Source organism: Onychostruthus taczanowskii, unplaced genomic scaffold, assembly GCF_017590055.1.
Source record: "Onychostruthus taczanowskii isolate IOZ18803 unplaced genomic scaffold, ASM1759005v1 scaffold75, whole genome shotgun sequence".
In the NCBI taxonomy this organism is placed as follows: domain Eukaryota; kingdom Metazoa; phylum Chordata; class Aves; order Passeriformes; family Passeridae; genus Onychostruthus; species Onychostruthus taczanowskii.
Genome location: NW_024505339.1, coordinates 979,893 through 993,315, shown reverse-complemented (window position 1 = coordinate 993,315; position 13,423 = coordinate 979,893). Strand labels below are relative to the sequence as shown.

The 13,423-nt window shown below is 41.3% G+C and overlaps 1 protein-coding gene across 1 annotated transcript; it reads left to right on the top strand.

Moving 5' to 3' along the window:
- The first annotated feature begins 245 nt into the window (after positions 1–245).
- On the top strand, positions 246–13,226 carry NSRP1 (nuclear speckle splicing regulatory protein 1). Its single transcript, XM_041423115.1, has 7 exons — positions 246–299; positions 1,337–1,424; positions 7,975–8,031; positions 8,191–8,322; positions 8,853–9,060; positions 9,650–9,758; positions 11,624–13,226. The coding sequence occupies exons 1-7, from the start codon at positions 280–282 to the stop codon at positions 12,648–12,650; spliced, it is 1,641 nt and encodes a 546-aa protein (XP_041279049.1). The 5' UTR covers positions 246–279; the 3' UTR covers positions 12,651–13,226.
- Positions 13,227–13,423: the final 197 nt, after the last annotated feature.

Here is a 13,423-nt window from a genome sequence, read left to right as displayed (position 1 = left end):
AGGCGCCCCCGGCTCCCCGCGCTGCTCCCCTCAGGGAGCGCCCGCCATCTCCCTTCCCCGATCAGCACTTTCGCCCCTCGACAACCAGCTGTTAAAAAAAATCCCCCGCCGCCTCCAGCGCCCTCCACCCGCTCTCCGCTTCCCTCCCGAAGCGGGACCGCGGCACGGTGCCGTGAGGGTCTCCGGGGCGGGCGGGGAAAGTGCGTGGGGAGGACTCGGCCGCGAGGAATCTGCGGCCGCGGAACGGCAGCGGCTGCGCGGGGGAGGCGGCCCGACAAGATGGCGGCGCTGGGCAAGCAGTGAGTGCCGGCAGGGCCGGGGCGGGTGGGCCTCGCCGGGCCGGGGGTAGCGCTCGGCGGGGATTTGGGGCCGGCGCTGAGGGCAGGGGCGAGCGCTGGAAAACTTCTTGCCCGGGGACTCGCTTGTCCCAGGTGTCCGCCGCGCGGCCTTGCTGTGTTGGCCTGACTTTAAAACTGTGTTTGTTAAAAACAAGCAGAACTCAGCGGGTAGGCGCGTGAGGGTGCGGGGCTGTTTTTCACTCTTGCGGAGGAGAATCTCCTCAGTGTTCCCTCACACCTCCCGCCCTCGGGCACCGGCCCCGGCCCCCGCGGCTCTGCTGGGCCTCCGCGGCCGGGTCAGGCGGAGCTGAGGGCGGGCTCCGGGCCCCTCACGGGGGCAAACGGCGGTCGCAGGGATGGTGTGGTACCCCCAGAATCGGGGTGTCTCACTCGGTTCAGCCATACACCCTGTGGCGAGCTATTGACTCAGTGATGCACTCAGGGAAAGGCAGCTGGGCGAGGAACCCCCCATTTACAGGTTGCTCAGCACCGAAAGAAGGGGGTTTAGCACAGAGGTGGACTTTGTCAGCAGAAAAGTTGTTTGTGTGTGGTTAATTAATCTCAGCACGACATAATCTGACTGTAAATCTTGTCCTTTGCCATAGCACCTGTGGTGACATTGCCAGCAAACCGTGAAATTACAGCACTGCAAACATAGGCATGGAATAGTGCTTGGTATAGACTAAGACTAAATCACTTCAGATTAAACAGCTGGCATTTCAAAAAAAAATTCTTACTTCTCTGAGACAGAAAAGAAAATTACTTGGATAACTCTGGACAAGAGGGATTTGTGTCCTAATTTAGGACAATCATTGCATCCAGAAACTTTTCCTGGGAAGCTGGCTGGTGTGCTCTGCTGCAAAGGCTGCTCACATATAACTTCCATACATTATGTTGATGCTGATCTGTTACTTCTCAAATGGTAAATGGCAGAATTTTTATTTGGTATGTGCTATGTTGTAAGTGATGCTAAAGGTAACTTTTTTTTTCTTCTCTAGATATGGGCTTATTATGCCCAAAAAGTTGCCACAGAAAAATCTTGTTTCAAAGAAGCTCTCAGTGTTTGCAGATGAGTCAGATGAAGAGGTCAGTTCAACAATTTTCTTCTGAAATTTGCCTTGTATTCTGCAAGTTTGTGTCCAGCCCTTAATGGCTGCATCAGGTTTTGGCAGTGTCACTAGTATGTGTGTCATGATTTTGGATTTGAGTGTGAAATGTGATCTGTGTTTTCTTTAGTACACATTACATGGAAGTGATGATTTTTTGTTACTTTCTGTCAACTCTTCCAGAAATTCAGCACATGTGACAATTTGTTTGCCAGAGTTAACTGTAACTTTTAAAGAGATTTGTTGGCTGTCACTGCTGAATGCCTGCAAATAGAAAGACCAGTAATAATCAACAGGTCTCACTCAAATACTGTGTGGTAGTTTTGTGTGTTTTATCCTTTAGCTCATTCCACCCAAATTTGATGTAATTGATTTTGTGCTGTTCATACTGGGACCAAAAGCAAAGCTGTACAACCCAAAAGTTCTACAGCAAGAGAAGATGTATGATAATTGTGTGAGAGTGTTCTTTTCTATAATCCTTAATTTTTTTTTTTTTAAAGTATTAGGTTCAACGTACTCTCTGTGTATCTGCCCCAGCAGAGGGCACTGTGTGCTGTGTAAATCCCACCTGGATGTGCTGCTGGAAGCAGGGGAAGTGCCCAGGAACAGGCTGGGATATGGGCTGGGCTGGGGCCCTTTCACAACCCGTGCTACAAACACATTCTTTCCTCCCTAGAGCTTCACTCCATGCTTGTTCTTTTGTGTGGTGGAGAAAAACAATGCTAATAAAGCATCAAATAATTTTGGTCGCTTTCTGACTCACCAAAATATTTAATTTTAAAATCTGTTTTTATTTTAATGAACTAGCAGTTGTTAATTTTATGTCACAGAACGCCTGAATTTAGCAATTCCCAGCCCGTGTTTCATTAGAAAATCTGGAATCTTGCTGTTGAAGGTGTCTGAGCTCCTGTTTTACAGGGCAGGAAAGGGCTGAGGACCTTTCTAATGATGCCCACTCAACCCTCAACATGAAACTGCCTCAGTGCAGCTTACAGGAAACAAATGTGTTTTAAATCCCATCTCTTCCCTCGCTTAGCTGTGATCCTCAGAGGTGCCTCCCTCCACTGTGGCTATAAAGAGAGGCTTTCCTTTAGCTACAGCTGCTGGAGGTGGTAATGGAGCACTTCCCCTCTTAGATTTGATTTGGTGTCATTCTCTGCATTGAGGATCTGACCCCACATTTTCCACATCCCAGGAATAAACTTCATTTAATCTGTTGTCATTAAATGTTGCGTGGTAGGTTTGGGAACCTCCCTTAGGAGATGTCTTGTTTTTTTTTTGCTTCTTCATTTTCTCTTAATATCTAAACATTGACACAAAAGAATTAATGTTAGTAATTCAAGTAAAAATATTATATAATATATGATGCTGTCTGCCAGCTTTTAGCTTAACATCTCAAGTATCCTCCCTTTCAGAAAAGCTGACAGATTCACTGTCAGAGTCTGTTACAAAAGCTCTTAAAAGTTGTTGTGCTCATCAGTATGGTACATACCCAGCAAAAAGTAATAATCTCATAACTGCCTTTATCAAAGAAGATTGTTGTTTTTTAAAAAAAAAATCAGAATTACTTTATTAGTTCAGTAATGATTTCAGAGCTTTTCAAGATAAGGAGCAGCATTTGGGAGGGGTTTCATTTCCTGTCTGCTACCTGCAGTGTCACTAGTATGTGTGTCATGATTTTGGATTTGAGTGTGAAATGTGATCTGTGTTTTCTTTAGTACACATTACATGGAAGTGATGATTTTTTGTTACTTTCTGTCAACTCTTCCAGAAATTCAGCACATGTGACAATTTGTTTGCCAGAGTTAACTGTAACTTTTAAAGAGATTTGTTGGCTGTCACTGCTGAATGCCTGCAAATAGAAAGACCAGTAATAATCAACAGGTCTCACTCAAATACTGTGTGGTAGTTTTGTGTGTTTTATCCTTTAGCTCATTCCACCCAAATTTGATGTAATTGATTTTGTGCTGTTCATACTGGGACCAAAAGCAAAGCTGTACAACCCAAAAGTTCTACAGCAAGAGAAGATGTATGATAATTGTGTGAGAGTGTTCTTTTCTATAATCCTTAATTTTTTTTTTTTTAAAGTATTAGGTTCAACGTACTCTCTGTGTATCTGCCCCAGCAGAGGGCACTGTGTGCTGTGTAAATCCCACCTGGATGTGCTGCTGGAAGCAGGGGAAGTGCCCAGGAACAGGCTGGGATATGGGCTGGGCTGGGGCCCTTTCACAACCCGTGCTACAAACACATTCTTTCCTCCCTAGAGCTTCACTCCATGCTTGTTCTTTTGTGTGGTGGAGAAAAACAATGCTAATAAAGCATCAAATAATTTTGGTCGCTTTCTGACTCACCAAAATATTTAATTTTAAAATCTGTTTTTATTTTAATGAACTAGCAGTTGTTAATTTTATGTCACAGAACGCCTGAATTTAGCAATTCCCAGCCCGTGTTTCATTAGAAAATCTGGAATCTTGCTGTTGAAGGTGTCTGAGCTCCTGTTTTACAGGGCAGGAAAGGGCTGAGGACCTTTCTAATGATGCCCACTCAACCCTCAACATGAAACTGCCTCAGTGCAGCTTACAGGAAACAAATGTGTTTTAAATCCCATCTCTTCCCTCGCTTAGCTGTCATCCTCAGAGGTGCCTCCCTCCACTGTGGCTATAAAGAGAGGCTTTCCTTTAGCTACAGCTGCTGGAGGTGGTAATGGAGCACTTCCCCTCTTAGATTTGATTTGGTGTCATTCTCTGCATTGAGGATCTGACCCCACATTTTCCACATCCCAGGAATAAACTTCATTTAATCTGTTGTCATTAAATGTTGCGTGGTAGGTTTGGGAACCTCCCTTAGGAGATGTCTTGTTTTTTTTTTGCTTCTTCATTTTCTCTTAATATCTAAACATTGACACAAAAGAATTAATGTTAGTAATTCAAGTAAAAATATTATATAATATATGATGCTGTCTGCCAGCTTTTAGCTTAACATCTCAAGTATCCTCCCTTTCAGAAAAGCTGACAGATTCACTGTCAGAGTCTGTTACAAAAGCTCTTAAAAGTTGTTGTGCTCATCAGTATGGTACATACCCAGCAAAAAGTAATAATCTCATAACTGCCTTTATCAAAGAAGATTGTTGTTTTTTTTTTTAAAAAAATCAGAATTACTTTATTAGTTCAGTAATGATTTCAGAGCTTTTCAAGATAAGGAGCAGCATTTGGGAGGGGTTTCATTTCCTGTCTGCTACCTTATCAGTCAGAACTACATCTCAAATGTCTGGAGATTATGTATTTTTAACTGAACTCTAATAAAGTTTGTGCTGGGAAATCTGCAGACCTGACTTGTCTGTGATTATATATTAGATACCAAACTTCTTCTCCTTTTTTTTTTTTTAACGTTACTATGTGTTTTTCTCTCAGATTTTGCCTCTACTCTTGCTGAAGGAATTTGGATTTTTTTTTCCTTGTGGTTAAGTACATTCATGGCTGTTGGTTGTTGAAGGTGCTCTTTGTGTTAGTTCATAAGAAACAGAGCATCTGGGAAGGAAATTTTCTGGAAATACAGTGTTGACTGGGAAAAAGTGGCTTGTCAGGTGGCTTGTGTGATGTTCATTGTTCCTTTTTGCCTTTGGAGTTTAGTTGAAGTTATCTCTGTGGTACAGCAGATAAAATTTCTGGTTTGTTATTGCACCAGTATTACCCAGTGTATGTTCCTGTACTGTACTGGTCTTTCAAAACTGATTTGTTAATACAGGATGATAAAAAATAACTGTAAATAGACCTCAGTAGGTGCTAAATTCGAGAGGGAAATTGTGAAGCCAGTGTGAACAGTTCTGTGAATATATCAGCTGGATTTGGTGGGTTTTTTAGTGACCACCCAAAAGATAAATGGAGTGTTTAAGCAGGCAGAAGCTGAAAAGAAGCAGAAAACTCTATCTTCTTGTAGCCTCAGATTTTTGATTTTGCTTACGGATGCTTCCATTCCTTTGCTACTTTTCAAAGGAAAAGTCTGATTAAAAGGATTTGCTGAGTAATTGATGCTGGTGCTGACCAGAGTTTTTGCAACAGCTTGCATGCAAAGTAAGACTGGGTGGAGTTAAAGGGGCTCCTAGAAAAATTTTCTGAGAAGGAGAAAGTGGAAAAGAATCAAGGTGATGTGTGTAAAATGAAGAATAATTCAGAGAAGTAAGGTGATGTTGCCATTTCGCATAATATGAGCAGTAGGTTGTGTTGTGGAACAAGTAACTGGTTTAGTATAAACAAACAAAAGGAAGTTGTGTAGTTAAGGTGTGGAACTCCTTGCCACAGGATAATGTGGCATGGCCAGAAATAGAAATGGATTCAGAAATGGATTAGTGAAATTAAGGGAGGCTCTTGGTGTCAAACAATGGTTCAGGTGCATCCTTCAGTTCAGGAAGTCCTTGATCTGGTTTCTGGAAACTAGGATGGAGTGCTGAGAAAAGCTTAATTCTGTATACATGACTTGTTTTTTGTGTTCATTCTCTTGATCTTCTGCTAGTAGCCATGACTCATACTGTGTGTGAATTGAGAGGAATCTCTTGCCTGATGTGATTTTTTTGTTTTTTAACTCCATGAAGGCTGGAGTCTCATGTGCAGGTTGTACTTGCATTGTACAGTTCTCTGTGAGGGTGGGCCATAAGGATTCACTTCTAAATCCATGTACATGAGGGTGTAAGTAGCTCATTTTAGAGTGAGAAGGAGCTAAGAAATGGAAAGAACCATGAGAAATGTTAGCAGATGGGGTAATTAATTCTTTGGGGTTTTTTTAATAACCTTTCAGTTGTGTACAAGCTGGTCTGGTAGCCTCATTTCTCAGAGTTCCTTGATTTGCATGGATTCTATGTCCTTTCACAGGATAGGGTTAAAACATTTTCTCCTTTCAGAAAATATTGAACTGTAAGCTTTGTGCTTCAGAAGAATAGCTTGACTAGAGGGAGGGAAAAAGTCTGAGACAGATTGCTGAGCTTATAGGGCCTTTAATAAATGGGCAGTTGATAAGTAAAACAATACAAAAGGACGGGAAGTTCTCATCTATCAGAGCTCACAGCACAACAGGAAATTGTCCACCATAAACCACTGGGGAAGATGTTTGTTTTCTGTAAACTTTCTGCCAGTCTGGAGAAATGGCAGATGGACTTCTTTACCATCACATGTCCCATAATGAGGATTATGTATTATGTTAGTGTTTACCTAATCTTTGTAGATCAGTGCATTTATTCCATGTAGGCAGACAAAGAAAACATTCTAAGCAGGGTTTCAAATATTTTGGTGGAATAGAGCTTATTCTGTAAATGTAACTGCAGAATCTGTTTTGTTTTTCACTGAGCCCCTGCTTTCTGGAATAGTGCAGGGGAGATTCTTCACTGTTGAGGTACCTTTTTGTTAAACCAGTGTAAGAGTTTCCCACAGGGGAAACCTTCAGGGTGACCCTCAGTGTGTTAAACTAAGGACCATCTTCTTTCTCAAGAACCAGGAGGAAATTGAGGTTTTCTGTGTAATGCTGATGTGTGTTCTATGCTAATTTAAAATGGCTGTTTATGGTTTATACTGACTCGTTTATAGCCTTTTCAAAAGAAGGTGTATGTTGTAAAATTAAGTACAGCATTGTAAGCTATTCCTGAACATTAGTTCTTCAGAACTTGAGTTCTTCAGTATTGAAAGCAGAGGTAAACATGAGATGAATGAAGCCAGGACACTTGTAGGTTTTAAACTAAATAATCCACTATCTACTTCGCCCAGTCAACCAACCAACCAGCTACATAAATAAATAAATAAGGGACTGTATCCAATTCTAGTCCAAATAATCAGTAACAACAAATGACAGAGTCTCTTTGCCTTTTTTAAATGTGACACAGAGCATGTATTAGTCAAAGTTGCAAAACTTGGGAAGCTGCCAAAATGCAAAATGATTTTTCCTTCCTATTTCTGCTTTTTAAGATTAAGAGATATTTAATTACATAAACAAGGATTTAAGTCCTGCCGTTATAGTGGATCTGTTTAATAAACACTATTATCTGTTGGTTGAGAAAAGATAGATATGTAGTATAGGTCAAAACTAATTAAAAGAAAAAAGTAAATAAAATTCAAAGCTTTTTTGTAAAAGATGGTGTTATTATAAAACATATTTTCAACGGGATCTGTTTCTTCTTAGGAAAGGTGCATATTGCTATTTTGTAGCATGCTTATCTTGAGAAACAGTAACATTTGAAGTACATGCTGTTTAGCTGTGTTCTTATTTCTGAAAATACACAACTAATGAAACAAGAGACTTGAAATAAATACCAAATCCTTGCAGAATTTTGTATTTAACTATGAATACAGTTTTTCTTTTTTTCATGTGATTGTCAGTATCTCTGCTTGTGACTGCTACATCTCTGATGGACATGCAAGAGGAATTCAGTATTTTCTGAATCACACCTGTCTGTAATTGGACTGTTATGTAGTTGTTTATTAGAATGGCAGAAAAAGAACCTGTGTCAATGTAATTAATTTTGTTGCTGCAATGTGTCTTTCCTACAGCCAACTGTTGGGGAAAGTCTTCAAAAAGAGGCACTGAAAAAGCAAGCAATGAAACAGGTAAGAGACTATTTAAAATTTATTCTCAATGTCCTGATGGGTAAGTTTATATTATAGATCTGTTTAAATTATAATATAGGAATCAAATATCTGAAAATAGTAAAGATTTCATTATTATTTTCATGTCTTTTCTTCTCCTCCTCCCTGTTTTTGTTTTAGACTAAATTGGAGATTCAGAAGGCTTTAGAAGAAGATGCTACAGTATATGAATATGACAGTATTTATGATGAAATGCAGCAGAAGAAGAAAGAAAGCAGTGCCAAAATGTTAGCTGGAAATGATGACAAAAAGGTCAATACCTGAGAATGTATCCTGTCTGTTCAACTCTGTCTGCTTGGGGTAACCATGACTGGTTAACTTGTAGACTTCAAAGCATTGCTGGATTATCCTGGCCAGTGATACTTTGATGGTTACTTATTCTAGTGCATTTGAAGGCCCTTGTCAGGGTCTGGGGATCAAAGGGAGCCTCCCACTCCTTAAAAGAAGGGCAAGGCTGTTACAGCTAGGAGGACAGAGGGATGAAAAATGAAGACAACATTTATTTTCATTTAGAGTAAAAATCCTCCTAGTCAAAGATGGGATGACTGTTTTGAATGAATACAGCAGCCTCTCTTGGTGCTGTGAAATGTGCTGTGTTAGGGGTCTGAGAGGAATGGCAGTTTGTTTTGGATAGCTGTCAGTCAGAGGGAGAACACATTAGAGTAGCTCCTGACAGTTTTCTTCCATTACCAACTTAATTCATCTCCATCAATCCCAATTTGTGTTTTGACAGCCACCACAATTACCTCTCAGCATGGTAACTTTTTTCCCTTCTACCTCAGCCCAGATACATCCACAATATCCTCAAAGCAGCTGAGATTAGGAAGAAGGAACAAGAAAGGCGAATGGAAAGAAAAATTCAGAAGGAACGTGAAATGGAAGGAGGAGAGTTTGCACACAAAGAGGCTTTTGTGACTTCAGCCTATAAGAAGAAGCTGCAAGAAAGAGCTGAGGAGGAGGAGAGAGAAAGAAGAGAGTCAGCTCTCGAGGGTGAGATTGATAGTGAAATAATTGTGCTGAAAAAGAAGTAGGGCCTTGTTCATGATGTACAACATATTCATCTGGTGGTCTCTGTGTGGTTCTTGAAATAATTAAAATTAAAGAGGACCAGATTAGCAGATCCTGAATCAGATCAGCCTTGGTCTGTTACCTTCCTTTGCACGTGTTACACATGGAGCAGAGGAAGCTCCTCTGTTTGTGTGTCAGTACTGTTTGGGTTGGTGCTTTAATTTTTGAGGGAGGGTCAGTTGTTGAAGGAAGACTCGCAAGCCTGGGGTACAGTGATGTTTCCAGTCCTTACCTCAGACATTCTGGTCAGGATCAGGAATAGATGTAAAGCACAGGATGTAGGATCATTAGCTAGATTGGGCTGGAAGGGACCTCTGAAGGTCACCTGTTCCAGCTCCTGCTCCAAGCATGGCCTGCTGTGGGGCCAGATCAGGTCATTCTGTGCTTTTTCCACTTCGGATTTGAAACCTCCAGGATGGAAATTGCAGTTGTGGTGGTGTGTACCAGTTGTGAGTTGTGTGTGATGAGTATTTGTGGCACAGTAAACCCAACCTCCCTTTCTTTCTCTCAGCGTACCTGGATGTGACCAAACAGAGGGATCTCAGTGGATTCTACAGACATCTTTTAAACCAGCGTGTGGGGGAAGAAGAGATGCCTAAATGCAGCTTCCGTGAAGCCAGGTAGGATGTGATTCCAACAGGGTTTCAGGTGTGAAAACCAGCACCTGGCTGTTGGTGATTCTGTATTCACTGGAAGATTAGACAGAGCACTAAAACTCTAGTGGTAAGGTAAACTGGTAATTGCATACAGCTGATTAACTGAATCATTTGGTAAATAACTAATCATCATCAGTGACACAGAAATGAAACAAGCAGGATAGGGACACTGTCTGAAAGGTATCAAGAGGACAGTTATGATTGTAATCCTGCTTGGTATTATTCTAACCTACATTTTCTTTGGTTTACACAATATTTAGCAATCTGTATAAGTTACACATTTGAATCATGAGGAAGACAAGAGATAAAATAGTGAATATAGCAGTAAGTCATAGGAAATGAATATGCTGTGAATTTCCTGTAAAGAATGTGTCTCTTCACTTTGTACTCACTCCACATTTAGTTGCATAAAACTAAAATGAGTGTTGATACTGTGGTAAAAGGATATGAATCAAATATATAGGAAATCCAGTGGGAGTATTTTGCATATGGGAACATTCCAAAGCAAAGTAATGACATGAGACTGAATTATTTAGGTGTTTAAAATGGTAACATTCTGCCCTGTGGATAAATGTGATGAAAGGGATATTTTTTGTGTGTAGCAATTGATAATTTGAGGCAATTAACTCAGGTTAAACCTCGTTTGATAGAGGTTTAAAACATGGATGTCACTAGTTAAGTGTTTGTTATCACAAATAAAATGCAGCTTTCATCAAGACATCTAGATCTGAGATTGTATTGTTAGAAAGTAAATTCTTAGCCCAAGTGGAGAAAGTGATCACTGAAGTTTCTCAGCTGCCTGAAGGAAAGGAGTTCTCCATGAAGTCTTCAGGATGATGTGATTTTGTACTGTATAGAGAGCATTTCAAATTATGTTTTTAAATCTTACAAATTAAGGAAACTTCCTTTATGGGCACATACAATTAATTCAGGGGAAACAAATGGTCTTGTGGATGGTGTTTCCAGCAAGGCTTTCAGATAAACTCAGGTGTATATTTTAATTTTGTTCTTACTCCTGGTGATACAGCAGGATACAGAGAGAAAACAGCTCAATTTTTAGATCTCAGAAGTGTCCCTAAAGTGAGTCCCACCTTTGAGTTGGATTACTAGGTAAATTACCAAACTTTTCAGTGTAGTTTTTAGTTGTTGTTCATAGGCTGTCCATGCCTTCAAGCATTCAGCAGACACAGAGTCTCACTGGTGCTGTGCTGACTCATGAGGGAGCCCCACAGGCTATTCCTGGAGCTGTGTGATTAAATGGAAGAGACGTGGCTTGTGTGAGTGAGCATGGATTTCCTCATCAGCCAGAAGAGAATGACAAAGCATAACCCCCTCCATGGGTCAGCCTTTTGCATGTAAGAATATTTGAGCTGTAAAAAGTTACTAATTTCTGTCTAGCCACAAGTGAGATCTTCAGAAATACTGGATAAAAAACCACGTTCCTCTCTCTGTCCACAAAACACACAACCTGCTTCTTCTCTGGATAATTATTTGCTGGGAACAAGGATGAAACACATAGGAAAACCTTGAACTTGCCAGCAGGCTTACACAGGAACACAAATCAGTGGTTTTTTTTCCTTAGATGGAGGCTGCACATACTTCACCATAGTCAGACTCTTTTAGATAAATTCCTCAGCTCACATTCACCAGTGAGCCAGGTATGGATACTTTGTGCCTGAATCCTGGAACCTGAGCCACAGACAGATTTGCTTTCTTAGACTTTTCGGCAGCATCTTTTGCCTAAGTCCTGACCAGAAGTCAGTTTGTAGAAAAGTCCAAGATTTCAGGCTTTTTAATGTTGTTATTCTTTTCTAATGTCAAAAATGTAGGATAAAGGAAGAAAAACCTGACAGTCAGGATGAACCCAGCGAAAGGAACAAATGCCCGTTGGAAAGTCAGAGAGTGAAGCCCTCTAAGAAAGAAAATAATCCAGATGCTGATTCCGACCTAGGAACTGACAGCAGTGATGATGACAAGAGACACAAGCATAGTAAAGTAAATTTGATAAAGAAGAAAAGAAGGGAGAACTCTGTGAGCAGTGAAGAGGAGGTTAAACATCACAAAAGCCAGAGGCATTCCAGGTCACCAAGCTCATCCAGTGGGGAGGAGGAGCCACGCACCAAAGCCCAAACAAGTCACCAGAGGGGAGAGAGCAGGCCAAGCAGAAGGGGGAGTGATGAACAGTACAGGGAAAAGGATTATGAGAGAACTAGAACCCATGAAAAGGATCACCAGAGGGAAAGGGAAGAGCGGCACAGGCATGGGGATCACACTAGTAGAGATCACTACAGGAGGAGGGAAGATCAAGATGATAAACAAAGGGGGAAGGAAAGAAAAGAGAGGGAGGGGCATAGCAGAGAATGGAGGAGGGCAAAGGAGAGAGAGGAGAAGGGCTCAGAGAAGGAACGAGAGAAAGAAAGAACCAGAAATGATAAAGATAGATATAATGACAGAGAGAAGGAGAGAGGAGAGAAATACAGAGAAAGGGAAGATCATGCAAAGGAAAGGAGAGAGAAATATGGTAGTGAGGAAAAGAAATACAGAGAGAGGAGAGAAGGTACTCCTAAATCTGTGGAAGAAGATGGAGAGAGTGATCTGGGAAAAGAGAGAAAGGGAAAAGACAGAGAGGTGGATGAGAAGGGAAGCTCCAGCTCTGGAATGTCTGAGCAGAAACGTAAAGCTGGAGAAGAAGGGGAGAAAGATGAGAAAGAACAAGCACAGAAAGCACCTGAGACCCTGAGCAAATTTGCCAAAAGGAGCAACGAGGAGACAGTGATGTCAGCACGGGAGCGGTACCTGGCCCGGCAGATGGCCCGGGTCAGCACCAAGCCCTACATTGAGAAGGAGGAGGATTGATGGCCCTGGGCACAACCACCTGGGCTGGCAGCCAGGGGCCACTGCTGTGCAGATCCTTGTACAGAAAAGGTTATCCTACCTATTATTCCTGGCTTTCCTTTGAGAAGTTGTGTGTCCCTTAAGAAAACAACTTTTGGAATGGATCACTGGGTCTCTTGACACACACCCTTTGTCTGTACAGCTGAAATGTTAAAGTGGCTGACTGTCCACCCTGCCCTTAAGTAGCATGTCCTTGGTACATGAAGATTTTGGACAGACCTGGGAGTGTTAAACAGTGTAAGGTGAGAATGCATCCCCCTGCTCCTTTCAGCAGCCAAAACAGTGAGCTCTGCTGAAGCAGAGGTGTTCTCAGCCCCTAGGAGGACTCATTGCTCACTACTGCTCTCAGAAATGGGGAGCAAATTTGTAAAAGTGGGTGAAAAAGCAAGAAAACCAGCCTGAATAATGATCTAGGCTTCTGTTTCTAGAGTGGAGTTTTGTAAGATATATGCATATTGAGGTATAAATTTTGTATTGTGTGGGTTTTGGTCTGGGGACCTGATGTACAGAAACAATAAAGTGTAAGATACATATTGGCTCAAATGTGTGGGTCTTTTTTTTGTGTGTAGGTTATTTTACTGCATCTTTTTTACATGGAATAAGGTAGATGAGCCTGTTTTCATGTATCACAGTTGTATCAACTTGTTAAGTGATATTTTAGATTTGTCATGTGGACCTTCTGTTCAAAGGTTCATTTTCAATAATAAAATTATCTTCCAGCTAGGTAAGTAGGA